This window comes from Urocampus carinirostris, chromosome 2 (genome assembly GCF_059441175.1).
Source record: "Urocampus carinirostris isolate Australia breed hairy pipefish chromosome 2, RoL_Ucar_1.0, whole genome shotgun sequence".
Lineage (NCBI taxonomy): Eukaryota > Metazoa > Chordata > Actinopteri > Syngnathiformes > Syngnathidae > Urocampus > Urocampus carinirostris.
The window spans coordinates 32,751,725-32,777,588 of NC_142350.1; the positions used below are offsets into that span (position 1 = coordinate 32,751,725).

The window sequence follows — 25,864 nt, forward strand, 5'->3', positions numbered from 1 at the left end:
AGATTTAGATTTACGTTATTATAATTCTTAAACACATATATACAGAAGGGGAATGTCGATACATTCGACCCACAGTTTTCCGCAAATATATGTATTTTAACAAAATATATGGCTGTGCAATAGTAAATACGTAATTTTAGCTATATTCATATTGTACAGGATTGCAAGAAGAGCATCAGGAATAGCTGTGCGAACAGGCAATCAGGCAAATATATATTCAGTCCTAGGTAGTCCAAATGATATGATTAAGATCTGCCACTTTACTAGAATCTTACTACGTTTTTTTGTAAAATAAACTGTGTTGATAATAGTAAAGACTTAACACAAAATCGAATACTGGATGAAGGTAAATTTTAGCAGGGTTTTGGTAGAAACAACCTGCCAAACCTTAGATTTTTTTTGCTAAAGATTGATACTGTCTTTCCATTTAAACTATCACTATAATAAAGTTGTTAGTGTGTCGTAAGATTATACAGTATATACATTATAACTTTTAAATGTGCTTCAATTGTAGTTACACTTTGTTTACTCGACTAATTATTTTAAAAAATATTGTGCAATGAAAGGAACCATATTTTCTGGAATACAAGGCGCGCCTTACTGTAAGATGCACCTTCAAATCTACCTTCCTGTGTAAATTTTTTGTTGTGTAGAAGGTGCATCAAACTATAAGGCGCATGTGATTAAAACAGAAGATAAACAACGTATTTCATGGAACAATATTAGGGTATCTGTTTGCAGAATTTAAATTAATCTATTCATTCATAGATATTTTTGCGAACCTATTTACTGTATTTCCAGCTCTATAAAGGTATAATGGCTTATGTGCTATACTCTTTAATCTCTGGCAAATTTGGGGTATTTGGGTGAGGCTTATAGTTCAAATACTGTAATTTAGTTATGTTGTGAACATTGTTATACAGTATATGTATTTATGTTGCATTGCTGCTTTTTTGGTTCGACTCTCTTGTCTTTTGCTGTGAAACAATTGTTGTGCTTGTGGCATTTGTTTTACCGCGCCTGACTTCTCCGCTTCCGCAATTAAGCTTGGTGTGAAACGTTACGCGTTTGGGTCTACCATCTGTTTGGGTTCTGACATTTTACTCTGAAACATTTTTTTAAATTTGTTGTTTATTTTTGTAATCTGAATCTGATTTGTTAAATGATCATTGATTCTTTGTAATGTTAAAGTTTGCATTGTGTTTTTTTAATTAAAATGTTTTAGAATACATTCAGATTTTATTCTAATTGTAACCTAATTTAAAGGGCAAGGGGTTCAATTATATAATGATCATGACATTTTCAAGCAGCACGGCAGCGCAGTGGTTAGGGCGTGTGGTCATGGGATTAAACTTTCCCGTGTGGAGTTTGCATGTTCTCCCCGTGCTTGCATGGGCTTCCTCCGGGCACTCTGGTTTCCTCCCACATTCCAAAAACATGCACGTCAGGTTAATTGGTCGGTTCAAATTGTCCCTAGGTGTAAATGAGCGAGTGAGTTGTCCGTCTCTGTGTGCCCTAGGACTGGTTAGCAACCAGTTCAGGGTGTCCCCTGCACACTGCCCAAATTATGGGCATCATATCAGTAAAACATAATACTACGCTATAGTTACTCGGATTGGATCGATACTAAAAATCCCAGTATCACCCACACCTCCTACTGTATATGGGTCTTTTTTCACAAACTACGTATTGTTAGAAAGGGAACAACATGTACTTTGTATATTTCAATCAAGTTGCTCTGATTTCTAACCATCGCTTCTATTTCATCTCTGACCATGTCTCTCAGGTAAAGACTCGGCCATTCCCCGGAGTCAGTCACTTCGCTCATTGGACAGTCGTAAGCAACTCGACGTTGTTGATAAACCCCAGAGTGGACAGCAAACCCCTCAGACAGGTAAGAGAGTTACTCCAAAAGAGGTCCAAGCAAGTCAATTTTCTGCCTACATATGATCTGTCCTTGAGCAAGGCGTTATCTGGACCTCCCCTTCCCAAGTAGTGCATGGTTCTTTTTTTCCATTGCGAATGTTAAATCCCTGCATGTGTGAGGCCTGCAGTGCTATGTTTTGTGCAACACCGAGATTATGCAAACACAAGTACAATTTCCCCTTAGGGTTACGCTCGTAAGTATGATAAATTCCAAATAGTCAAAATCAGAACTTGTTTGTCTGTCGGTGATATCGCTCTGCTATTGTATCATTTTGCCATGAGATAGCAAGACGCGTATGGTTGAGGGTGACAGTTTTGTGTACCAAATTATAACTGCCTGTGATCGTGTAAACAAAAACACTTTGCCTTAGGAAAATAGACGCGTTGGGTTGTAATTGAAACTCATTGCTGGGACTTTTGTCATAAACTGTGTACATCAATTAGAGTTTCCTGTACGTTGCCTACAAAATGGATAACATTTCTTTTACAGTTAAGCTAAGGGTCTTTCTTCCAGCTGTTTTTATTCTTCTCCAGTAAAGATCACATCACAAACGCTCAGGCTTTAGCAAATGACCGATCACGGCTCTTCTTCAGGCAGCACTTGAACCGTGATTGGTCTTTAGCTGAAGCCCAACTGTTTGTGATGTCATCTTATTTCTCAAAAAATGCTGCATATGGCTCCTTCACTCATTGTCTATAAACATAAATTACCATGTTTAGACTAGTTTTGGCACAAACAACATACAGTATTGTTGGGAAATCCTTTAGATTAATTTTGCTTTAACAGTTTTTCTTTTCAAAACCCTGCGGGGGCACTGGTAGAAGGTAAAATCAAAAACACATTCCATCTCTTCTTCTATCGCTTCCTTGGTTTCTTTTTCCCGTGAACATCCAGAATGTGAATTCCTGACAGCGTGTGTGCAGCCTTCCACTGACATGTCCTGAACCAATTGTTTTTTTAAAAAAGTACCTTGAATTAATACACTTTTCCTTGCCATTAAATATTGTCCCTGCAATTGTGTCCAAACATACTGAAAAGTCATCTCAGTGTTTTGTTAAATGAATTAAAAAGTAGTGCTAGTTAAAGTTGATCATTGCTTCTTTTAGCAATTCCGTTACCCCCCGATTATTGACAACCAAAATAACATCTTACACTGAAAGTAACTATCTAGATACAAATTACCGTACCCTAAAACTGCTAAAAAAAATAGCCACATGAAAAAGAAATGGAAGAAAATGTGTCCACCAACCTTGGGAAGCAGTGAGGTCTTCATATTTCTTGGCTTAGGCAATCTTGAAAGTTTACAAACAGACACTTGGGTGAGACGCTCCATATCCATTTTGTAGCTGGACTTAAACCACTCGAAGATCTGTTTCTCCATTTCTAGGTACTGTCCAAAAGGTTACTTTTATTTCGCCAGGCGAGGTGAATTTTAAAAATAATTTCCCAAATAAAAAGACCAAAATTCAGCACACTTTTATTGTAAATTCTGTGCTTATGTTGGTTTTATTTTAGTTTTTTTTTTCCTGTATAAACGACACCCCCTCCCAACACCTTGCCTATCATTTGCTACTTGTGACACACAACCCAATGTGTGCATATAAAATGACTCCGTAATTCCAGTATTTTATTTTAAAGTTATAAATTTGGTTTTGATGCGAGTATAAATAGTCGGGAGACTATCTACATGAGGAGGAATTCAGTGCTCTCGCTCTGTGCCTGAGATGGCCTCAGCATAACTGTATTTAGTTGTATTTGTAGGGCAATACTAACACCCTTCCACGTTTGCTGACTCTGATAAAGCTCTATGTAACAACTTGAGTGAAGTAAGAGTGCTCAAAAATTTGAAAAATCTATAAAGTAGCACGGTCATGTAGTAATGCAGGAATTAGTGACAACAGTAGGGTTACTGGATTTCATTAATAAGGCTTTACAGTATTTGTTATCAAGAAAAATAATTGTATTCCAGGAACATGTTCCTTTGTAACGCGTTTTTCCCAAAACTGTTGATAAACAAGTCTTTTTAACCTTTAACAAAGTCATTTGAACGTTCTCCACATCAGTGTTTCTCAGCCCAAATTGTGTTTGTTTAGAGATTCTATGTTTCCATGTTTGAATATTACTGATACATTCATCTCTTTTCTACTATCATAGCAGACACTGTATCCAGTGTGTAGTTTTTAAAATAATGTGTTTTCCTCAGGGTATTGGCCCATTTATTAGGGCAATGCTAGCTAGATTTTAGGCTTGAATGTGCCAAACCCATTTAAAAAAATAAATAATTTATTTTATACTGATCCATCCCTAAGGATAAATATGAAGGCTGCATGGAAACAAAAGCCCCTCATGCAAGTCCTTCCGAGGCCAGATCCTGCATGCTAATTTGTTACAGCCCTCTCCTTTTTCCTGTTCCTCCTTTTTCTATTTTCCCATTCTTTACCCGCCCTTCCTCCTCAATAGACTCCACCTCAGGTGAGGAGTGGTCAGCATGGAGTGTATGTTCGGCTACATGTGGGGAGGGCTTGCAGAGTCGCACTCGTTTCTGTATCTCGTCCTCGTACAGTACCCAATGTAGTGGGCCACTGCAAGAGCAGAGAACTTGCAACCCTGCTGTTTGTCCAGGTAAGTCCCCCCCTTCCCAGTACGTCCAGTCAGATCCTTGCCAGGCCCTCTTCTTTACACGTTTGTGCTCATTCTAGTGTAGGGCAAATAAGCCTAGCACAAATGACTCACTTAAGAATAGATGGAACGACTGTGTCCTCTTTTGTACAGTTCCCGGTCGCACTAATTCACCATGTATCATAATGAAATCTGATAACATGAAGTTCTGAATGCAATTAAAACCTCCGAAGCAATGTATTGATAAAAAAATGTTCTCACCATACGTAATTAATGTATGTCAATTGGAGGGGCATTCTCATTACGCAAATGTCTCACCTCTTTGGCTCTCGAACAAGTTTAGCAACTTCAAACACTGTCACCCGATACTGCGAGTATCAGATATCTAAGACCACGCCCATAGAAGCATGACCTGGTATTGCGTCCCAGGTCCATAGAAACAGAGGAGCTAATCAATAACAACAAGTAAGATGACAATTTCAGATTTAACCTCATGTTTGCTGGTTCTTGTTTTTTTTTTCTGTACCAGGTACTTTCCCCAAATCGACATTATAGTGGGAAACTTTCGTTTTGTGCTAGTAACTACAGTAACTACCTCAGGCGCCTTCCCCTCAGTTTTTCTCGCTATCATTAATTCTCTGTGTTAATAAATTGTTATTGCTATTATTATCGACCTGGTTCATTTAATCCGTTTTCGTGGGATTAGTAATTCATATCAGAACTCAAAGAACTGAAAGTAACAACGTAATTCAATTTTTATAAGTGTAGGAAATTCTAGCATCCTTCAGAGGAAAAAAAAAGATTTATGGTGGAGCACGAGCAATATCTAGAGGCAAAATTGTTGATTGCAGTAAAGAACAATTTGTTTAAATCCTAACGATTTTCAAAATTAAAGCTAGGAAAATCCCTACATTAGCATATCCAATTGTATACTCAGCAAACTATAAAGCTTTAATATGGACATAGTCTTTGATGGTCTTGAGCTACATACAATTACTGTTGTGGGTCTACATACGAGCCTAATTTGCTCCATTGTGCTCAGAACTCCATTTGCTCATGTAACAAGCGAATTTTTGTGATATGACGAATTAGCCTGTTCCAGACCTCCCAAATGAATTAAAGTGAACCCTAAATACCTTTAAAACCTTTTCTTTCTGATCACTAAACACATTAAAATAGTATAAAACAGAAATAAAGTAATAAGATAAATAAGATGATATTACGGAAATAAAATCCGATGTTATTATGAGCACTTAGCATTGACGGATTTAAATCGTAAAACGAAGGTGTGCGCACGAGGAGTGACTGCGAACGATATTTATTGATGTGTAAGCACTTACTGTACACTTAAAGTTACTGTAACTTTAAACTATCATAAACACACATTTTTTACAGGACAGTTTCATTTTCTCCCTGTTTCAGTTTTCATTCATCACTTTCTTTTGCCGGGCAGCACAGCGGCGCAGTGGTTAGCGCGTGTGCGGCACAGTTCTAAGGTCCCGGGAACCTCCTGTGTGGGTTCAAATCCAGCTACCGGACTACCTGTGCAGAGTTTGTATGTTCTCCCCGTGCTTGCGTGGGTTTCCTCCGGGCACTCCGGTTTCCTCCCACATTCCAAAGACATGCATTTCAGGTGGATTGGCCGGTCCAAATTGCCCCTAGGTGTGAATGAGCGAGCAAGTTGTCTGTCCCTGTGTGCCCTGCAATTGGCTGGCAACCAGTTCATGGTGTCCCCTGCCCACTACCCAATGATTGCTGGGATGGGCTTCAGCACCCCCGCAACCCTACTGAGGACAAGCGGTGCAGCTAATGAGATGAGATGAGACTTTCTTTTGCCCTTTTAGCTGGACTCTCAATGCTATCACTTTCAACAGGTCAGTTATGAACAACAGGAGATTTGTCTCTGTCTTCCCTTCAAATTGTTACAGAAATGTGCAAAGAGTGGCCTTAAAGAGAGTGATTATACGACGAGTTGCCACTTTGTTCAATGAAAGCAGCAAACTCCTACTATTTAGCCAGCACCTATTTAATCTCCATTAAAGACGCTAGCTTCTTCTGGTTTGTCCTTCTCTCTTCTGAATTCATATAACTGCCCTCGGAAATTTTTGCAACGAAGCGCTATGTAAATTCTATCTGATCGGTACCTGCTGCTTCTCAATTGTTCTCCTTGGCTTAGTCACTCACAAGAACACGGCACTTGTTTTTTTCTATTATTACTTGCTTCGTATCAATTGTCATCATTCTCCTTTTTTTAAGACCCCTTACCTTTTCTATTTCCAAAACTAATGGCCAAGGTAAGAAAAAAACAAAAACAAGAAATGCTATAAAATGCGATTAAGAGATGCGATCAAAACAAACTTGCTGCGGAATACAGGTACTCTACGGGTTTACTAAAAGGCACGGAATCTGGTACTTTAGGGGCACATGTGCAAACTGGACTGAGTTGATGGCGGTGAGTGGTCTCTAGTGGTAGCATCTGGGATTGCTGGTGAACTGGATTTTCTTTCGCAAAACGAGACTTTTGTTTAAAAAAACAAACTCCTGTGTCGAGATTCGCATGTGTTAGAGGCGCTCGTATAGAGAGGTACCACTGTATTTTTAATCACAAACTTTTGAGACGCAAAGGTGACACAATTGTAATATGTGTTGCTGTATGTCATAGCAACGTTTGTATTTGCAGTTGCCGGCGCTTGGGATGAATGGTCGCCATGGAGTTTGTGTTCGTCAACATGTGGCCGAGGTTTGAGAGCCCGTACACGAACCTGCACCCCTCCCCAGTTTGGAGGCGATCCCTGTGAGGGTCCAGAGCAACAGACCAAATTCTGTAATATAGCTGTCTGTCCAGGTAGGAAAAACAAAGCATCTGTTAATATCAGAACTCTGTAAGGATTGCTACTTGGAGCGGTCTCAATGGCTCACTACGCTTTTAGTACGCATAAAAACAGTTATTTAAAGTTATTGGTATATGAGTAAAAGGTCACCTGTAAAACATTGAGGAGGCAAACTTACTATATATTCTAGGTTAAAATTGCTGCATTTTGGTGCAAGCTGTCTTGAATCTCATTTGTGTTCAGTACCCCCGTCAACCTCAGCCAATTGTTCCCCTTATTACAGATTGCAATTCCTCTTATTAGACGATAATACACGTTACAAACACAACGCGGCACCTGTTTACTCACAGCAAGATGGACTATGTTGAACAGGGGTCTCGAACTCGTGGCCCACGGGCTAATTGTATCCCACAGGATGCTAGTTTGAGGCCCCCACCTTATTATAAAAGTTAAATGGACAGTGTGGATTATTTTCCCTCTAGATGTCACTGTATTCTGCTGGCAACTAAAAACAAGTGCTAAAAGCACATTGAAAAAAGACAAACTATGGAGACTCAACGTGACCAAAACTCACCTTATTACTTTTTGTGAAAATTATAAATAAATAACAAATTTAAAAAAGGAAAAAAAAGAAAAGAAAAACTGACAAAAAAGAGAAACGAAAGAATAAGACAAAAGTAAAATCCAAGAAAAAAAAGAGAAATGAAAACATCAAAAGAGAATAAAAGATTAAAAGAGTATTTGTCTTTTCTCTATTTAATTCCTTTCTTTTATTTCGTTCCTTTTTTCTTTTTCTCTATTTTCCCTTTTTGCTTTATCTTCCCTACCTTTCTTTTTATTCTTGTTATCCTTTTTTGCCTCTTTTTCTTATTCCTTCTTCCCTATTTTTTATTCCTTTAAAAAATATTCCTCCCTTATTTTTGACTTTATTTGAAAGGCTTAGCAAATATTGGAAGAAAAGGGGTGCTTTTAGCTCACTTTCAGTGTTCGTAGTTTGTAGTCTTCATTGGACTCATTTTTGGTTGCACTACACAATACAGCGAAATCTAGCGGACAAATATAAAATAATGTTCCTTAAAGATCAGTTGGATGTTTTTATCACTGCTGTTTTTGTGGGGGAAAAAAACATAAAACATTTGGCCCAGTTCAGCAAGTTGATTTTATTTACAAGATAAACAACAGAAACAATTATTTCAGCAGCTCTCTTAAATCTTTCCCCACTTACAGTAAATCTAGCAGTGAGGGAGTTCACAGACTTCAACTCCACTAGCAATCTACGATTACGTTGCCGCGTGCTACCAGTGACCGAGAAGATCCTGATTGGAGCCTAATCAGGCAAGACGTGGTCGGTCTTAAAACAAATCTTGTACGAAAATTGTTACAGCGTAAACAATTTGAATTGATCCCAAAAAACGTAAAATACCGGGAAAACATATAAATTCAAAGGTATGGAACAGTGACATCATAAAGCCATCAAAACATTCTTCTTTGGAATACGTGACCAATGTCAAATAAGATAAGGATACCGATAAAACTTGCATACATTTGTCAGTCGAACTGAGGAATCCATCGCTTTTATTTCTATCCTTCACAAATGTCCCTTTATGACAATTCTCAGTGGACGGCGAGTGGAATGAGTGGTCAAGTTGGAGTTCCTGCTCAGCTTCTTGTTCTAATGGCACCATGCAACGGATAAGGGAGTGCAACGGTCCTTCATATGGAGGATCCGAATGCCGAGGAGAGTGGCTGGAGACTGTTGACTGCTTCCTCGGGGAATGCCCAGGTGGAGGAGAAACCGTGTCCATATACCTTGAGCATAAAATCCTTGCATGTCTTTCACACATGACCTCTGTATGTCTATCAAAGAAACCGATTTTTTTCAAGTGATGTAACCTTGCACATATCCTTTCAGTGGATGGGAAATGGCAACCCTGGTCTTTGTGGTCAGGATGTTCCAAAACTTGTGGTGGGGGAAGCCAGCAGAGAAACAGAATTTGTTATGGGCCCTTTTTTGGAGGGCAACCTTGTCCTGGAGAACGAGAAGAAATTCGACACTGTAATGAGAAAAGATGTCCAGGTGGGTAAAGTTTAACTCTGTGTGATGCTTTTGGCATTTTTAGATTATATTTTAGAAATACTGTAGTTTATTGTCTGTGAGTCGCCATGGACTCGGCCAAAAATTCAGACCTCTCCTCGAAAAACTAAGCCCTCATAAAAAGCCAAAGCTCGGACTAGTCTCACTCTGAAATACTGTGTATTAGACTCTGGTCATGGAACAATAAATGTCGATTTCAACAACGTTTTGACAGCTAAGAAAAGAGCTTTTTGACTTGACTTGACTATTTTTTCTTTTCAGGGTGAAAGCCAAATTATATGTTAGGTCTCTGTTTTCAAGCACTATTTAGTTTTGTAGTAATTTCTTTGGCCTGGATAGGGATAGGCGCCACCAGGCTGTACTTGCCCAAGACACACCACAGGAAATGATATAGATATATATAAAATGCCTGCTTAGAATGTGGACTTAATACCATAGTGAGACCATAATTGAGAGCCTTCTTGTAGCCTGTGAATTTTAAAAAAGCTACAAAAGTATCTAAGGTGTACCCTATCAGGTTTTCTCCATTGAAAAGAAACATAAAATGGTTGCTCTGTATACGTTGCTGAAACAGCAAACGTAAGTCTGATTTATACTCTGGAAAATACGTTTGTCAAATGTTTAGATTGTAGATCATTCGATGCACGAGTAACATTGTCGAGCCTTCTAACGGGTAGTTTGTATGTCTTACTGATGACATGACTAATTTCAACGGATCCATTTTTTGGTGCCATCAGAACCTCATGAAATATGCGCAGAGGACACGTATTCCAACGTTGTCTGGAAGATGACACCCGCTGGAGATACAGCAGCCGTGCGTTGTCCTCCAAATGCAATGGGTGAGCTTCGGCTATTGACACACAACTCTTAGAATTAATACCTTGTACATTTTCGGACACAGTGGTGTTTGACAACCTTAGCTATTTCTGTCTTATCACAGGGCTGATTTTGCGTCGCTGCATCCTTGATGAGGAGGGAATCGCGTACTGGGAAAATCCAACCTATATGAAGTGCATTTCTAATGATTATCGAAGCATACAAACTTTGGTGAGTTTCATTTTAAGTCATGTCTGGTACTTTTTTCAGAGGCCAAAACCACAAGATTTTTCATAAACTTAAATCACTGTAATCAAATGATTTAAATATTTATTTGTTGTAAAATAGAACTATTGACCACAATGATGCATACTGTTCATTAACGTAATTCCACTCACCACAAATCCTAGAAGCACTTCAGTGTTTAAATAATGTCCATTAAAAATGAATCATTATGTGTGAGCACTCACAGCAGTAAAATAACTGATTCAACTGTTATATATGCTTATCCCTTTTCCTTTTAAGGCTCACTGGTCAATGGAGGCTATAACAGTTGACTTGGTTACATTATTTGAAAGTTTAAGGAAGCAAGCGTTTACCGTCACATTTACACTAATGGTTAATCAGTTGATGATTAAATTGTTGAAGCCTAAGACTTGATTAAGAATTTGTAATGCTAATTGGTCATGGTAGGTGTACCAGGCAGTGGTCTTAAGTTGATTGTATCGTTTGGTCCAGAATTTTATGCATGATGTTTGAGCCACACGCAAAATAGTCTAGTAAAAACTATTGAACTTGGAAATTCTCAGTGAGAAACAATTATAAATATACATGAGGTAACACACCAATGTAGGCATGGGGGCTTCCAATTTGGAAATCATTTTCACGTTTAAAAGACATATCATCATTTAATTAGTTGTTTTTCCAATTTAATGATGCCCAAAAAGTCCAAGAAATAAAATGGAGGTATACCTTTTTGCAGGACAGCAGCAATATGTTCTTTTTTTTTTTGCACATTTCTGTGTCACAGTGACGCAAAAAAGAGTTATACCACGTGGGTGTCCATGTTGTATGTTTCTCTATTTATATTTATCTGTTTCTTCAGTACCAACCTCAGAACGACAGACCCCAAATAATCACACATTCTTCCTAAGAAGACCAATTTCAATGGGATATTGCTTTGTCTACTACTTTGTTTCGATGTCCATATTTTGCTAACTAAAGTAGTAATTGAACTAATAAAATATTCAAAAGTCCAAACGACATGTACACACCTCAAGAAGCGATTACAAATGATTCCAATTTACAGCCAGTTAAGGGACACGCCAATGATCATAATATGCTCTACCCGGAAAAGCATTGGTAGGACCCGTGTTTAGCTGTGTCAGTAGCTTCAGGTAGGCATCACCCGTCCCACTGGATTCTTTGTTTTGCAATATTTGACTATTAGATGTCACTGTGTGGTTTGGTCTGAGCGAGGGCCAGTGATACATGGCAGTGCCTGGCGGCAGGATGTCAGACAAACATGGCGCCGACTTAACTGGGACCTCCACGGTGTAAAAGAAATACAAATTTCTCGACCTATGATATTTTATTGTAAAAATTAACATTGGTATGATAGTTTGTGCATTTTTGCCTAGTATCCAAGTCAATGTTTTTCTTACTGGATGAAAGCTATTTGTACCATTAGGAGGCAATAAATATTACATACTGTTACCTCAAGTATCATTTCTCACTCTTAGTACACAGAACTCTGAGAAGGCAGGGGTAATAACCAAAACGGTTGCCACCTACATTTGTGATCAGAAATGGAATTATTTTAATTTAGGTTGATACTGAATATCAAAACATCCGTTTATTTGTTTGGCAAACTCTACAGTAAACTGGCAGAGAGCCAAACAATTAATAAAGTGTTTCTACATTACAGTAAGTAACACTCGTTACACCATGCTATTTTGATTAACAACATTGTTGGCATTATACTCCATTTCTTAGACCAGAGACCATTTATCCAAAGCACAGCGAGGCCTTGTGGGTGATGGAGTCTCAGACGTGATGACCAAACTGAGGGTAACATCCAGCGATGGCACAAGCTACAGTGGCGATTTGCAGGCCATTTTGGACGTATTGAAGAACATGACTGAGATCTTCAGGAGGGCTTACTACAGTCCCAGCAGTGCAGACATGAGGGTAATTTTCATGGTTGATTAAAAATAATATTGAAAGGTTTATATTGGACTCAGATATTTGGTCAGAAACAACCATAAACGCTTACCATAATGGTGTTCATATAGATCAGGCGTCCCCAAAATTCTTCCCGTGAGGGCCACATAACTTTTCCCTTCTTTATGATAGGGTCAGTTTGGAACAAAAATCGTGTGACTATTGTAGAAGCACCTAAATATGAAAATGTATTGTTTTCCAGAAAGCCACAATCAAATGATCCTTATAGATTCTTCACAGAACAAAAGTAAAAAAAAAAAAAACATTCTTGATGAAACAAATAACCAAAGAAGACTCTGTGGGTTCTTCACAGGTACAAGGTCCATGAAACATAAACTTTCTGTGCTGTGCAGGCTTATCCAAGCTCAGCTTAGTTGCCAGGGCACTGGACCACCAACGGGTTAGACGATTTATGAGAAGGCAGTAGATTCATCTTAATATCAAACTATTTTTTAGTCGTAGCACCAGAGACAAATGTTAATTTTGTTTTGCGTTTTACACTTTACAATGACAATAAAGTCTATTATATTTTTGTATTGTATTCTAAGCATTGTATTTGACAAATGTATCCTCGTTGTGAAATGCCCAACAAAATTAACATTTGTCTCTGGTACCGTGACTAAAGTTAGTTTGATAATGAGAGAAAAGCAAATGTCTCTTCACATATAATCTACATCACTGGAAGTCCAGTGGTAAAAGATTAGTGTTCTCACTGGGTATAAAATTGATATTGATTATTTTAAACTCAACATGTATTGTGTGTTTTACCCATCAAAGCGACCATACTATCACAAATTTATGTATTTTCAGATGTTGGCTTTCTCCATATATTAAACTTTCTTTTCTGCTTTGTAGAACTTTGTCCAGTCAGTAAGCAATCTACTCATGGAAGAAAACCGTATGAGATGGGAAGAAGCTCAACTTGTGATGGTAATGTATTTGGATTGTAATCACGTTATATCCAAAAACACCCAAAAACCTCTCAATTAAAGACTGTAAAATCCAGTAGCAAGGAAGCGAATTTTAAAAAACATGACACAAAATAGAGGTGTGCTTTTGGCAGATAAAAAAGCTCGCCACGCCTAGCTTAGGTTGTTGCTTGCACATGTCCGATTTGCTCAACAATAACATAAATGAGTTAAGAGATAGGATGAGAAAGCAGGGACCTCTGTGCTCTGATTTTTCTGGAAACCTGTATGAAAAAAAACCCTTAAACGCTGTATTCAGCCATTCAGTTTGACACAACCACACACAATGCGCCCAAACGCACTGTTAGCTCCGGAGACAACCCAGTTGCCTCAGGCAAAGACAAAGGAGACAGAGTGCACGTTTTTGACAACAACAGATGGTCTGCAAACATTAAGGTGATGTGAAAATACCGTTTGATGGACACCGAACAGCTAGAGGTAAAATGCTGATCATTTTATTTCCCAAAAGAGTGCAGTGTTCATGTTGGCTGTGTATACTGTTGAGCAACGCACTGACAGTGCTAGCGCTGCTGCATGATGTCATTGATGAATGGCGAGCAATTGAAACCGCAGAAACCACCACCCAATAAAGATTTCAAGAAAAAAGCCACTGGGTGTTGACTTGTACCCACAAGTCCAATGTACATTATTACGGTCAACCACTGGACGGCAGCCAAGTGGATGCATGGACAATGGGACGATAAAATTTCCAAGCTTGCGGATTTATTTGGATAATCCACAAGCACAGCACAGTAATATAACAGTAACAGACACACCCACACTTTATCAGACTCTTCTGCCTCTCATTAGGAAGTAGATAAAGTCCCACTGTGGATTAAAATACATTTTATTACATACGGAATGTGTTTGGGGTTTAGTTTTGCAAGGTAGCCCCAATGGACTATCAATAAGCAGTAATGCCTAACTACCTACCATTGACAACGTAAAAGCCCTTTTAACCCAAATAATTTTATACCAAAAAATAAATAAATCTGCAAGTTTTTCTCATTGTTAAAAAAGTCTTTACCCCTTCTAAAGACCATCTATTGATTTTTTTCTCCAATATTGTTTGTCGGTCGTCGTGGTTGTTGCGAATGGTGTCTGTTCTCCCGTGGCCGTGATTTGCACAGCCACACATTAATGTCGACAAATTTTTCAGACCAATCATTGCCCTTGAGTGTTTTGCTCGTGTAAATACGTCATGTTCTGGCCAGGCTACTTTTTTTGCATCAGATTGGGGTACCAAATTTGATTGGCCGCGGCGAGTCAAACTGAGATACTTTATCAGTGAAAGCTGAGATATTATCGAGTAGAGATGACAAGGGAACAGGACATACCGTCTATGGACATGACCTTTTAGTCAGTTTTTGTGGGGCAAACAGTGTTGTCTTGGTAGTTTAAAGTAAAACACCAAGTAAAGTATACCATTTTTTGTAGATACGTTTTTCTAACAATAGGATAATACAATTAAAACCCTTTTGTGTTCTTTTCTCTCACAGCTCGGCCCGAATGTCAAAGAGCTTTTCCGCTTGATTGAGAATTTTGTGGATGTCATTGGTCTAAGAATGAAAGACTTTCAGGACATGTATGAAGTGACTGACAACATTGGTAAGTCTTAATTTATTTTTGCGGATTGAAAAGTTACAGCAGCAAAATTTAATAATAAGAAGAATCTGTGGGTTTAAAGATGACGTGACTAACTGAAACATTTAAATCTAAAAATACATTGTATTAGAGGTAACATCTTAAACCTGAGCTCGACTGGAATTTCGGGCCGAATCGGGCCTAAAATATTAATCATTACAGGGAAGGCCAGGCTTCTTTCTCGCTTCCTTTTTTATTTTTTACTTTTCTATTATTATTCACCCGTCATTGTTCTTTGTCCCTCTGCCTCTCTCTCTCTCTCTTCAAATGTCACTCTTAAGGACGAACTGCTGAAGTTTTTTTTTCAACCTATCAAAATGACAGCTTTAAAATTTTCCCGTCAACTCTTGAAAATATCTGTCGATGATGGAAAATTGTCGGTCACAGACACAAAAATCACAAAAACAGGTTAATGTTAATACAGTCTTGTTTAAGTTAGACTTTGTTACAAAAGACAGGCTTTAAAATGTTACCACTTCTCCTTTGTCTGAGTCCTCACAAAGAAAATATGAAATTTCGGGTTTGCTTGGGGCTCGATCCTGCAGATCAAATTAATCGGTCAAGTTCGGGCTGGGTCGGTCTTAAATACCTACGGGTCGGGTCAGGCGGGATTTTTTAGGTCAGATCTTACCTCTGCACTCTATTAGCCAAATTGAATTTGGGTTACTTTGTGGGCTCTATGTAATGCCTTACTAACGTCGTTATCTATCTGTTACAGTTTTAAGCATCCACAAGCGTCCAATGCTGAATAATGCGGATATCAGCTTCCCAATGAAAGGTTGGAGGGGAATGGTGGATTGGGCCCGCAACTCTGAGGACAGAGTCATCATACCCAAACACATTCTGCTAACAGACACGACAGGTAGACACATTACAACTGTTATGTATGTGGTTACTGGTGGATTGATTGTTAGATGTACAGTGCTTCTAAATTGCTTTTGACTGTGGAATCAGAAACACTCTAACAAAATGAAAAACAATCGCGGTAATATGTCAGTCAAATGCATTTTTAGGTCGTTTTTTTGGCCCCAGCGGTTTTCTTTTTGACACATTACGAGAGACACCACAAGTGTCACCTGCCAATAACATCAATAAACCGGTCCATACTGTAAATGACACTTGGCTGGCCCACATGTAGGTCATACATTTTTACGAGCTGACATTAGAAGATCAATTCTCCCTGTCAAGACAGCAGTGCACAGTGCAAGCAGAACAGCCTTCAGCTTCACTTATTCTAAAGACAAAAGTTGATTGTATATGGTAAGCCTGCTCCCTGAGCATATCATACAAGACAAGGTTCTGATCGGTCATAGGTGAAAAGGAAGGTCAGCAGGTGGATGGCTGCTTAGTGAGTGCAATGGCTGATGTGAAAATTGGACTTCAATATTAGCAAGGTTTCTCATTTTCTCAGAAAAAAATCTGTGAGTAAGTTGTCGAAGGAGGTGAAGGAAGCACGCTACAAAGCCAAGGAGCCGGGACACTTACTCTCAGCCAAAAGGCCGAGCTAAGGTCCTAGCCTCAATGCCTTGCTGCGATCATTGCGAATGCGGTCAAGAATGCTGTTTGACTACAGAGCATCCCTGTTGGGTGTAAGGGCTACTGGTTACTTTTGTTACATGGGGACAGTTGTTACAGTCCAAGTTTGACCCATTGTAGTCGAGTTTTATTGATGGCACTGATATAGGATACACCCCTTTCCATTTTGACCTTACACAAGACGTTTGAGGTGTTCAGTTTTATGGTCACATTTTTAGATAATATTTCAACCTTTTTCTTTCTCACTTTTTTGTTTTATGTCAAACATGCTAAAGGTTGGCACATTTCTGGCACATGGCTCTAATGTCCATGTTCTTGGCGTCAATCCTATGTGTTTTTTTCATTGTAGCTAACAACCACATAGAGAAAATGTTAGCTTAATGATGGCTGATAGATACGTGACAGATGTAAGACATCCATGAATGACAACTTCTGTATGAACTGTCTGGACACATGCAATGGCAAAGAAAAGAAAGGCAGAAAAGAAAAGTGGGTACAGGGTTTTGATTGCAAGCAATTTGCCCGTGAAGGCTGCACCCCAGGCACTGGCTTTTACATTTGCAACAACTGCTGTTAGACTCTGATTAGCAATGCTGTCCATACAAAAGGATAGATTTGACACAAGCACTTTGTTTTATTCCATGCTTTTCTGTTTCTATTTCTACTAAATGAAGAGTTCTTCAAATATTGGACTGTCTGTAGCTCTTTTGAAATAATAAATCACACTGATACAACAGTAATGGGTTACGGTTACAACACTGTGTATTTTGCTGTTTGAGAGACTGCCGAAGATTTTTGGAGCTACCTAGCACTCTACCATTGATGTCTACTTGTGAAGGACAGGTGCAGGTACCATATATAAAAGTTTGAGAGGATTAGCACAAAAAATCATAAAATATGGAGGAGAAAGCAAACTGTGTTACTACTGTACCTCTTCTCTACTTCATTAATTGTTTTCATTGCTTATGTTGTTTTCGCTTCTTTACATGTGGAAATGTGTTATTGCTCAGATCTTTTTGACTTTTACAAATAAATCTAGACAAGTACTGATGGCCAATTGACTCAGTTTCCTCTAGCAACATCCAAGGTTTTATCAAGCTAGCCATAAATACATTAAATACACTTAAAATAACAAAAAAATGGCAGGTGGAGTGTAGAGATGTAGAGCAAAAATAGCAAAATCCAAACAACTGTAGTCGTCTGACTAATAGTGAATTCAATTAGTTGCTTATGAGAGTAACAGTGCACCTTTGGGACTTCTGTAAATATGAAAATATATGGCAAGGTTGAAAATCATGTATGTGTTTGTCAAACTAATACTGATGTATGGCTCACAAACAGTGATACTGAAGAGACATTGGGAAGACTAGCTGGAGGGGGTGGAATTTATGTGAGGGTTTTCTTTAGGAGTGACCCTAAATGAACAGGATTAAACCTAAAACAAAATCAAAAGGTCTGCCTTGAGATATTCTCTGACATTGAAGAGGGCATAATTGAAAATATCCACAAACATTTTGATACTGGTTTAGGTTTTATCGATTTTATTTATGAATGTAGTTTTTACAAAGTCTATAACAATGATTTTGAATTGACTGAGGCCAGTTTCTCCTATGACTCCCACCATGACATAGAGAATGAGGGTATGAGGCTAATGCTGATTAGAAAAAAGGCATTTTAATTGTAGTTATTTACATGTTTTTTAGATAATACATAACCAATATTGAAAATGCTGGTTCACATAATTTTTTCTCATAAATCGATGGAATATATAGTGGCACGATTGAGTGGGCTACTCAGGACAGAACTACTTGACAAGATGAAGTTAGGTTTGAACATATGGTAAGTGTTTTTACTTTATTTCAAGCAGGATTTAATGAATGGCTCGAGAAGTAAGTTTACAATTAGATTTTAATTAGCACTCAAAAATGAGTACATGGAGGTTTTCTCTGATTTTAATTAAGATAGTGGAATGTTATCTGCAAGTGAGTTTATTCTTGAGTTTTCAAATAGGATTAACTGGTAATGGGCTTCCCTTTTCTACCTTAAGGATATTCCATTTTCCTTATTCATCTTCCAAAGATGCAGCAAATGCAGTGTTCGGTATCCTGCTCAAGCACTTTCGGTTGTACGACCTTTAAGATACAATTTGGAACTTTTTTAATTGGGGAAACAACTGCTCAACCTCCTGAAATTGTGTTGGGCTTAATGATTTGTTAGTTTCTGAAACAATCAGAATGACAAGATAAAATTTATTATTAGAAAGAGTTAATTGAATTTACATAGTCCATCAAATTCAGAAGATCGTTTAACATGTCGAGAATTAAACATCATTTTTGTCATTAAACTGTCAATATTCCACGTATATCTTATTGCACAGTTCACAATGTACCAGCATAATAATTGAAATAAGAAAATCTTTAGAATTGCTACTTTGATTAAGACAGATGTAGGCTGTCAGGGCCTCCAAGGGTTTCTATGGTGGCCTAAGATAGATAGATAGATAGATAGATAGATAGATACTTTATTCATCAAATACATCTAAGTCAAGTGTTGTTAATTATACTTGATCCATGAATCCTTATTAAATGATTCACAATTGTCTCACAATTCACAATTTAGCTATTACTATCTGCCAGGGTAAGAAATCTACCCCGAGGCCTTCACAATCAGCTCTGCATGCCCTGAGTCATCAGATAAATAAAGATAAAGCTGTTGGTTTGGCCAATCAGATTCCGATTTGGCGATTCAGCGCCTGCTAATGGGCCTTGGAAAACGTCAACATTTTCACAAACTATGATTGCCTAGGGGGCAGTAACAGAAGTGTCACAATGAAAACGTAAACATAAAAATCCTTGTGTCCACTGCCTTTGTCGAATGGAAATTCACAGTCCTAAATCAAATAAAAACTACCGCCAGAAATACGACAGGACAGCTCCGACTTTTAGCATTAGTTTCGATGGCGAGAGAAAATAACTTCTTGATGGATTTGAAACGCACAGATAATCTGTACAAAAGAGTAAGTGAAACATTCTTGAGGAAAAAAATGAGGATGGATTTTGTGCACAAATTTAAATGGTTTTGGTCAGTAATATGTTAATATGTAATATAATATGCAATATGTATGTATATTCCTATATAATGCAATTTTATGGTTGTTACTAATGTTTTTTTATATGTGTTACAGTAAAATTATTATAGTCGTGAATAGTCATTAAGGGTTGGATTGATTAAGACTACTGAAGACCTAGGTGTGAAATGCACGGGCTGCTACTGGATTCTCGTCAGGTGAATCTTTGGAAGTTACTGCGGAGCTGAAAATGTCAGTCAGGACATCCGCCGAGACAAACTTTTAACAGGCGTCCTACGATTTTGTCCGGGCACTATGCACTCTGTTAAAAATGTGGTGGCGGAGATTGATGGTTGGAGCTGGCAGTTGTGAAGGTGTGACGGGTATTCATCTTCAAAGGCTTATTTTGCTGCCAACAGTGGCGTGCTCCGTGTAACAGATTCAACATGCGGTGATATAGACACACTCAGTCCATTTAGCTAGATTGGTAACTGATTCTGCGTTTTCTGATGTTAGTATAATCACCCTGGAAGAAAAATGTATCCATACTGGAGATTATTCAGCAGATCTCATGGTTCTCCTTTTAGCCAGGCCTTGATGTTTTAATCTCAGAAGTCTTAGACTTTGTCAGTGGCTCGAGAGTTGATGATAACATAAATCTGGTTGTCTAAATGGTTTTATGTTCTATGACCCTGGAAGGATTTGTACAATGTTTTTGCTGTCTCCTCCTGCTTCTGCAGTCCACATATTGTTTGAGCCTTGTTAATGTTTGTGTCCCCACCAACTGCTTTTGAAAGACCTGATATGACACACCCGGCAAAGTTAAATAAATAAAAACAAGAAGTGAAGTGAGCGTAAAAGCCAAGATCAGCCTGACTCAGAGGCTGTCATAAAGTCCAATGCGACCAATTCCGAAATGAAGATGATCTTTGGTGACTTTTCCCCTGTATGACTCTTTAAAATTTGAATAGACGCCACTGTCCATTTTATAGAGCTCCAAAGTCAAAGTAAACATGTATCTTGCAGTGTGCTGTTCAAACAAACCAAGCTTCTTTGGAAGAAATTATTTGAATCACTGATTTACGTTACCTCAAGGCTAGTTTTCCATTTGTTTGGACACAGACAATCTGGCTTACGTGCATTAAAGATACGCCAGACTAAATTTAGTTGAATAGGAAGCATAATACATAATCGCCTTTACACACGTTCTTGCACGATTCACTTGGTTCACCCCGGATGCCCACGAAAGCTCAGCTGTTGCCCAGGAGCTACATTCTCTGCCTGCAGCCTGGCATACCATGAAGCTGGCATATAGGATGTTTTCAGATGGCTCAGCAGATGGGAGTTGTTTTTCACCCTTGACACGTCAGCAGGAAATAAGTGTTCTTCTTGCCTTAGGCCTCTCCCTACCTATTCCAGATTTAATCCTTCGTGTCTGTCTGTCTGCCTGTGTGTCTGTCTGCCTGTCAGCCTGTCTGCCTGTCTGTCTGTCCGTCCGTCTGTACTAGCGAGATAGCTGCAGCTAGCATGGTAGCTAGATACCTAGCCAGGTGAGTTAGCTTAATAAGTTAATATTTTGTTCTGTTTTTAATATCTGACACTTGCAGAGACGTTTGCTGAGGATGCAAGGGCTGTTTGTTACCTTGTATATTATTATTGGAACCATAGGACCAGGTGAAGCTTTCTTATCTGATGGCTCTCTCCCTTGTCCTCATTACAAGTTTGAAATACAATAATGTCTTATCTCCTTATTTTGAGTGTCTAATAATGTTTAAACCTTACATTGCTTGTTAGCTAACTAAATAGGTAGCAAGCTAACTTCTTACCTATTTTACAAATCGTACTAACACGTTTTCTTGTAAAAGTAGAGAGTCCAGACTGAGCCAAATGTCAATCAAGGTTAGAACTAGTTTTCAGGCATTGTTACACACAAAACACATACATTTGCTTTATTTGAAACAAAATTGAGCAATCAAACTATCTATCCTGTGTAACATTTTGAAAATTCTAAATAATGATAATCTTCCAAACTTTTCAACTATACAAGTCTACATTTCAAACTTACTAAGTGGATTTGTGGCTAGGTTAAGACAAGGTTTACAATTTGATTTTTCAGTTCCAAATGGATACTATACACTGCCATATGTGCCCATATAGCAGAAATAAAGGCTTGTCTATGGGATGACTGAAATTACACTTTGGATTACAAAAGGCTGTGCAGAAATACAACATGTTTGGTGCAAGACGCATGAATGACTAGCATATACCTGTTTTGGTGTCCGTATTCACCTGGATATCAGCTGTTTGTTTGAAATGCAAAACGATAAGAATCAATTCAATCTTTATGTTATAAAAGTATCAGTATTTTCCAGCCTTATACATATTAACATTTTAAATGTGGTAATAGTGTTACATTAAAGTGATCTCAGGAAAATTAAGCGTTTCCAAATAAATGTGTCCAAAGCAAAATTTATAGTCGACTAGTCATGTAGGCCACCCCCATTTGAAATAGCTGGAGGAGTCAAAGCTGCATGGATGACCTGCATTTTGTTCAAACAAAGGCCACCCTTCAAACATTGGCTGCCACATTATAATACTAAATTCTATCCCTCATTGATTTTTTTTTTCTGTCTGTGATCTTTCCTGTCTGTGTTTTACAGATCCAGACGACTCCTCGACATTTGTAACGGGTATCGCTCTGTACAGGAATTTGGGAAATGTCCTGAATTTGCAGAGGTAAGACCTTTTTTTGGTATCCATATAATGAAAACATTCATTGGCATTGAATAAATAACTACATATTGTGAACAAGGTGATGGTGACCTGCAGGTTAAGTTAAAGTATTTGCATACAATATGTACCACCATTGAGTAAAACCCAGCTTTGCATACAATCGATCATGATATGGAACAAACCTACATAATTGGCAAAATTCAACCTTGAATATTATCAGTCGTCCCATGTTTGTTGGGAGTTCTTGAACTGCTTTCATCTTCCTCAGCTCCTCTTCACACTGCCATTTCATTTTGTTCTTATCTTCTTCCATTTTTGCATTTGATTTGCCCCTCCAGCTAAATGAGATGAGTTTCAGGCAAGAGACTCGATGACATGAAAGATTAAAGTGACTGATTGTGTTTCGGACTGGTGAAAGGGTGATTGTGCTTAAAGCCTTCACTGATGATGTGAGGATCAAAAAAGGGGGAGCAAGTTTTGAAGGCGATTGGCTGTCCAGACGCATTCGGTATACGGCTGCCATTAGCAATTCATTTCCTTGTGATTGTTTCATAGCTCATGATTGATTGAGCCGATAAAAAAGGGAATCGCAAATAGGGAGGATGGTGTAATATTAAATGGTATAAAATGGTCTGAAACTATAGGAAAACAGTCCACTGTGCCGCTTTTGTAGAAACAAAACAATTGAACAATTCGGTTTTTTTTTGTGAAACAAAAACATACATTATAATTTTTAAATTTGATCCAATTGTGTTAACACTTTATTTGCACTACTGACTTTATTTTCAAATTATTGTGCAATGCAAGGGGCAGCACGGCGACACAGTGGTTAACGCGTGTGCGGCACGGTTCTGAGGTCATGAGATAGAACTTCCTGTGTGGAGTTTGCATGTTCTCCCCATGCTTGCGTGGGTTTCCTCCGGGCACTCCGGTTTCCTCCAACATTCCAAAAACATGCAGGTCAGGTGAATTGGCTGGTCCAAATCTGGTGTGAATGAGTGAGCCTGTGTGCCCTGCGACTGGCTGGCAACCAGTTCAGGGTGTCCACTGCCTGAGGATAGCTGAGATGGGCTACAGGACGCCCCCGACCCTAATGAGGATAAGTGATGCAGATAATGGATGGATGTGCAACGCAAGGTATTTTGCTTGTCTTGTTGACACTGTTATAGGTTCTCCAACTTTGTGCCCGCAGTCACCTTTAAGAGCACTGGAGTAGCTCGTGGACTGGTTCTGAAAACCTCTCACCAGTGATGGGTTACAATGATTTATAGAGTTATAGAGTGTCCGTATTTTAATTACATCGCTTCTTTTTTTGATTTGACTCTCCTGACTTTTGTCCTGACACGGTTGTAATAAAGATATAAATACTGTTAAATTTTGTATTATAGGTGTTTTATAAAAACAGAATCTTTTTAGTGCCTTAAATCCTTGAGCTGTGTATATCATAATGTATAATATATAAATTAACTCAAGGAGGAGGGTTTGAATTAGTTAATGATCTTGACATTTCCAAGCAAACTCCCGCAGAATCAGATTGGTATCAATTAACACTACAGTGTATATACGTGAATCGGATTGATACCAGTATCGCCCACGCCTAGAAAATATTTTCAACTTTAATTTCAACTGCATTGTCAAAAATACTATATATTTGTGTAAAGAGTTCCGTTGATTTGCTTGTGTTTTGGCCTAAATTTAGGTTTTATTTTGGAAGAACTCGGTTTATTTCTTTTATTTGTATGTTATAAATTACTATTGTTTTCTAATCAACACTTTTGTAAGCTAAGGTCACAAAATCTATTTATCAAATGAACTGCAAATGTTTTTTGCATAATTTTAATTCATTCTGTATTAGTTTGAAAATGTGAGCCGACAAACTATTTTGCAGTTAACGTATTAAACAACAGAGAACGCCAGAGGTTCACCAAAATAATTAGATTCTTTATGACGTGTTTGGATTAAATCACCCCAGCAACAAACAAGTTGTGTAGTTTTTCTTGTTAAAACCTTAAGAGAACATAGCTGCTGCAGGCAAGTTTTGGTTCTCTCTCTTTAGAAGGTCTCTAGCTTTCCTTCTGGTCAAGCATGGGAGAGTGCGAGAGAGTGTGAGGGAGCACTTCGTGGGGTTTGAATCCGGGGAAAGAGAGTGAGGCTAATTAGCCGCCTGCTTTTAAATGCTCCATGATGTCATAGACCACCGGAAGCGTCATTGGGGCCTGCTATGTGTTTATCACCTAAGGTACTAGGGCTTTAACAAAATCAAGTTTTTCTAGATGTGAATAGGGGCAAATTTCATCAAACACGCCATAAAATACTCAAGCATGAATCATGGCTCAGGAAACAACGACAAATCAATATCCCTTTCATTACAAGTTAAAACTTTGGTGATTTGAATCTTGAAAAACTGAGAAATGTCTTCAGTGAGTACACTTGTAGATGCCCGGTCTGCACTTCTTGAAGCTGTCCATCACAGGTTTAGGGACACTGGCATACAGACGGTGTTTGCAGTTCAGTTTATTGCGGGCGTGGGGGTACTGGTGTACAGATGGCATCGCTTGTTCAGTTAAATGTAGGCGTGGGAAGACTGGCGTGGGAGACGGTCGTGGGGACGGCATCAATAGGCAGGTGTGGTTATGTCCATTGCGGGCGTAGGTCAGTTCATCAGGCATCTTAGGTAGTCCAATAATCAAAGAAAAAGGGTGTCTTGGGGGAGCTATGGTAAATCTTTCAAGATTCCTTTTTATTCTCAACAGATTCTCTTGCTGAAAAGGGGGCTGGGAGACTTAGTAGTAGTAGTGAGTAGTGAAGGAATTCACCCTACAGTACTTTTGGAGGTTAAAGCAATTCAAAAGCACTTTGCATTGTTTCCTTTTTCTCAATAGTATCCTACCTTTTTATTTGACATGACAAAGGAAAACATTTTTTTTTTGTTTTGTTTTTCTGCAAAACCAATCTTCAAACATATTGTACATTGTCTCAAAGGTTTATAGCAGGCACGGTTGCCCTCTGGTAGGTTCTACAGGTCCCCTAAAACATGGACTAACAGACTCAGAGACAGTTCTTCCCCAAGGGCCCTTGCCATCCTAAAGAAGTGTGAAAACAACTGTGAAAAGTATATGCATTGCTAGTTTTATTAAAAAAGAAGTTTGCTTCTAAATATTATTTAACAACTGTTATTACAATACACTATTTTCACTGCAAAATAAAATTGCACTTACAAGCACGTGTTTATGTTTATTCTAGGGCGCAATGTCTAATCTTGTTGAAAACAATGTTCACTGTGTTGTTATCAACAACAGTAGACTATTTTATTTATTCTCTTCTCTTCTATTCTCTTCTTTTCTCTTCTCTTCTCTTCTCTTCTCTTCTCTTCTCTTCTCTTCTCTTCTCTTCTCTTCTCTTCTA

At 38.4% G+C, this 25,864-nt stretch overlaps 1 protein-coding gene across 6 annotated transcripts in view; it reads left to right on the forward strand.

The window, feature by feature from the left end:
• adgrb1a (adhesion G protein-coupled receptor B1a) overlaps nt 1-25,864 on the forward strand; it is a 196,570-nt gene that overhangs the window by 97,052 nt on the left and 73,654 nt on the right. For 4 of the 6 annotated variants that reach the window (XM_088326219.1, XM_088326221.1, XM_088326224.1 and 1 more), the window contains exons 3-14: nt 1,787-1,894; nt 4,388-4,549; nt 7,209-7,391; nt 8,996-9,160; nt 9,290-9,454; nt 10,210-10,311; nt 10,413-10,519; nt 12,284-12,478; nt 13,367-13,441; nt 14,979-15,087; nt 15,842-15,985; nt 22,387-22,462. In XM_088326219.1, the coding sequence (XP_088182345.1) occupies nt 1,787-1,894; nt 4,388-4,549; nt 7,209-7,391; nt 8,996-9,160; nt 9,290-9,454; nt 10,210-10,311; nt 10,413-10,519; nt 12,284-12,478; nt 13,367-13,441; nt 14,979-15,087; nt 15,842-15,985; nt 22,387-22,462 (1,591 nt within the window). The remainder of the gene's footprint in view (nt 1-1,786; nt 1,895-4,387; nt 4,550-7,208; nt 7,392-8,995; nt 9,161-9,289; nt 9,455-10,209; nt 10,312-10,412; nt 10,520-12,283; nt 12,479-13,366; nt 13,442-14,978; nt 15,088-15,841; nt 15,986-22,386; nt 22,463-25,864) is intronic. The other 2 variants (XM_088326220.1, XM_088326223.1) reach the window with 2 other exon arrangements.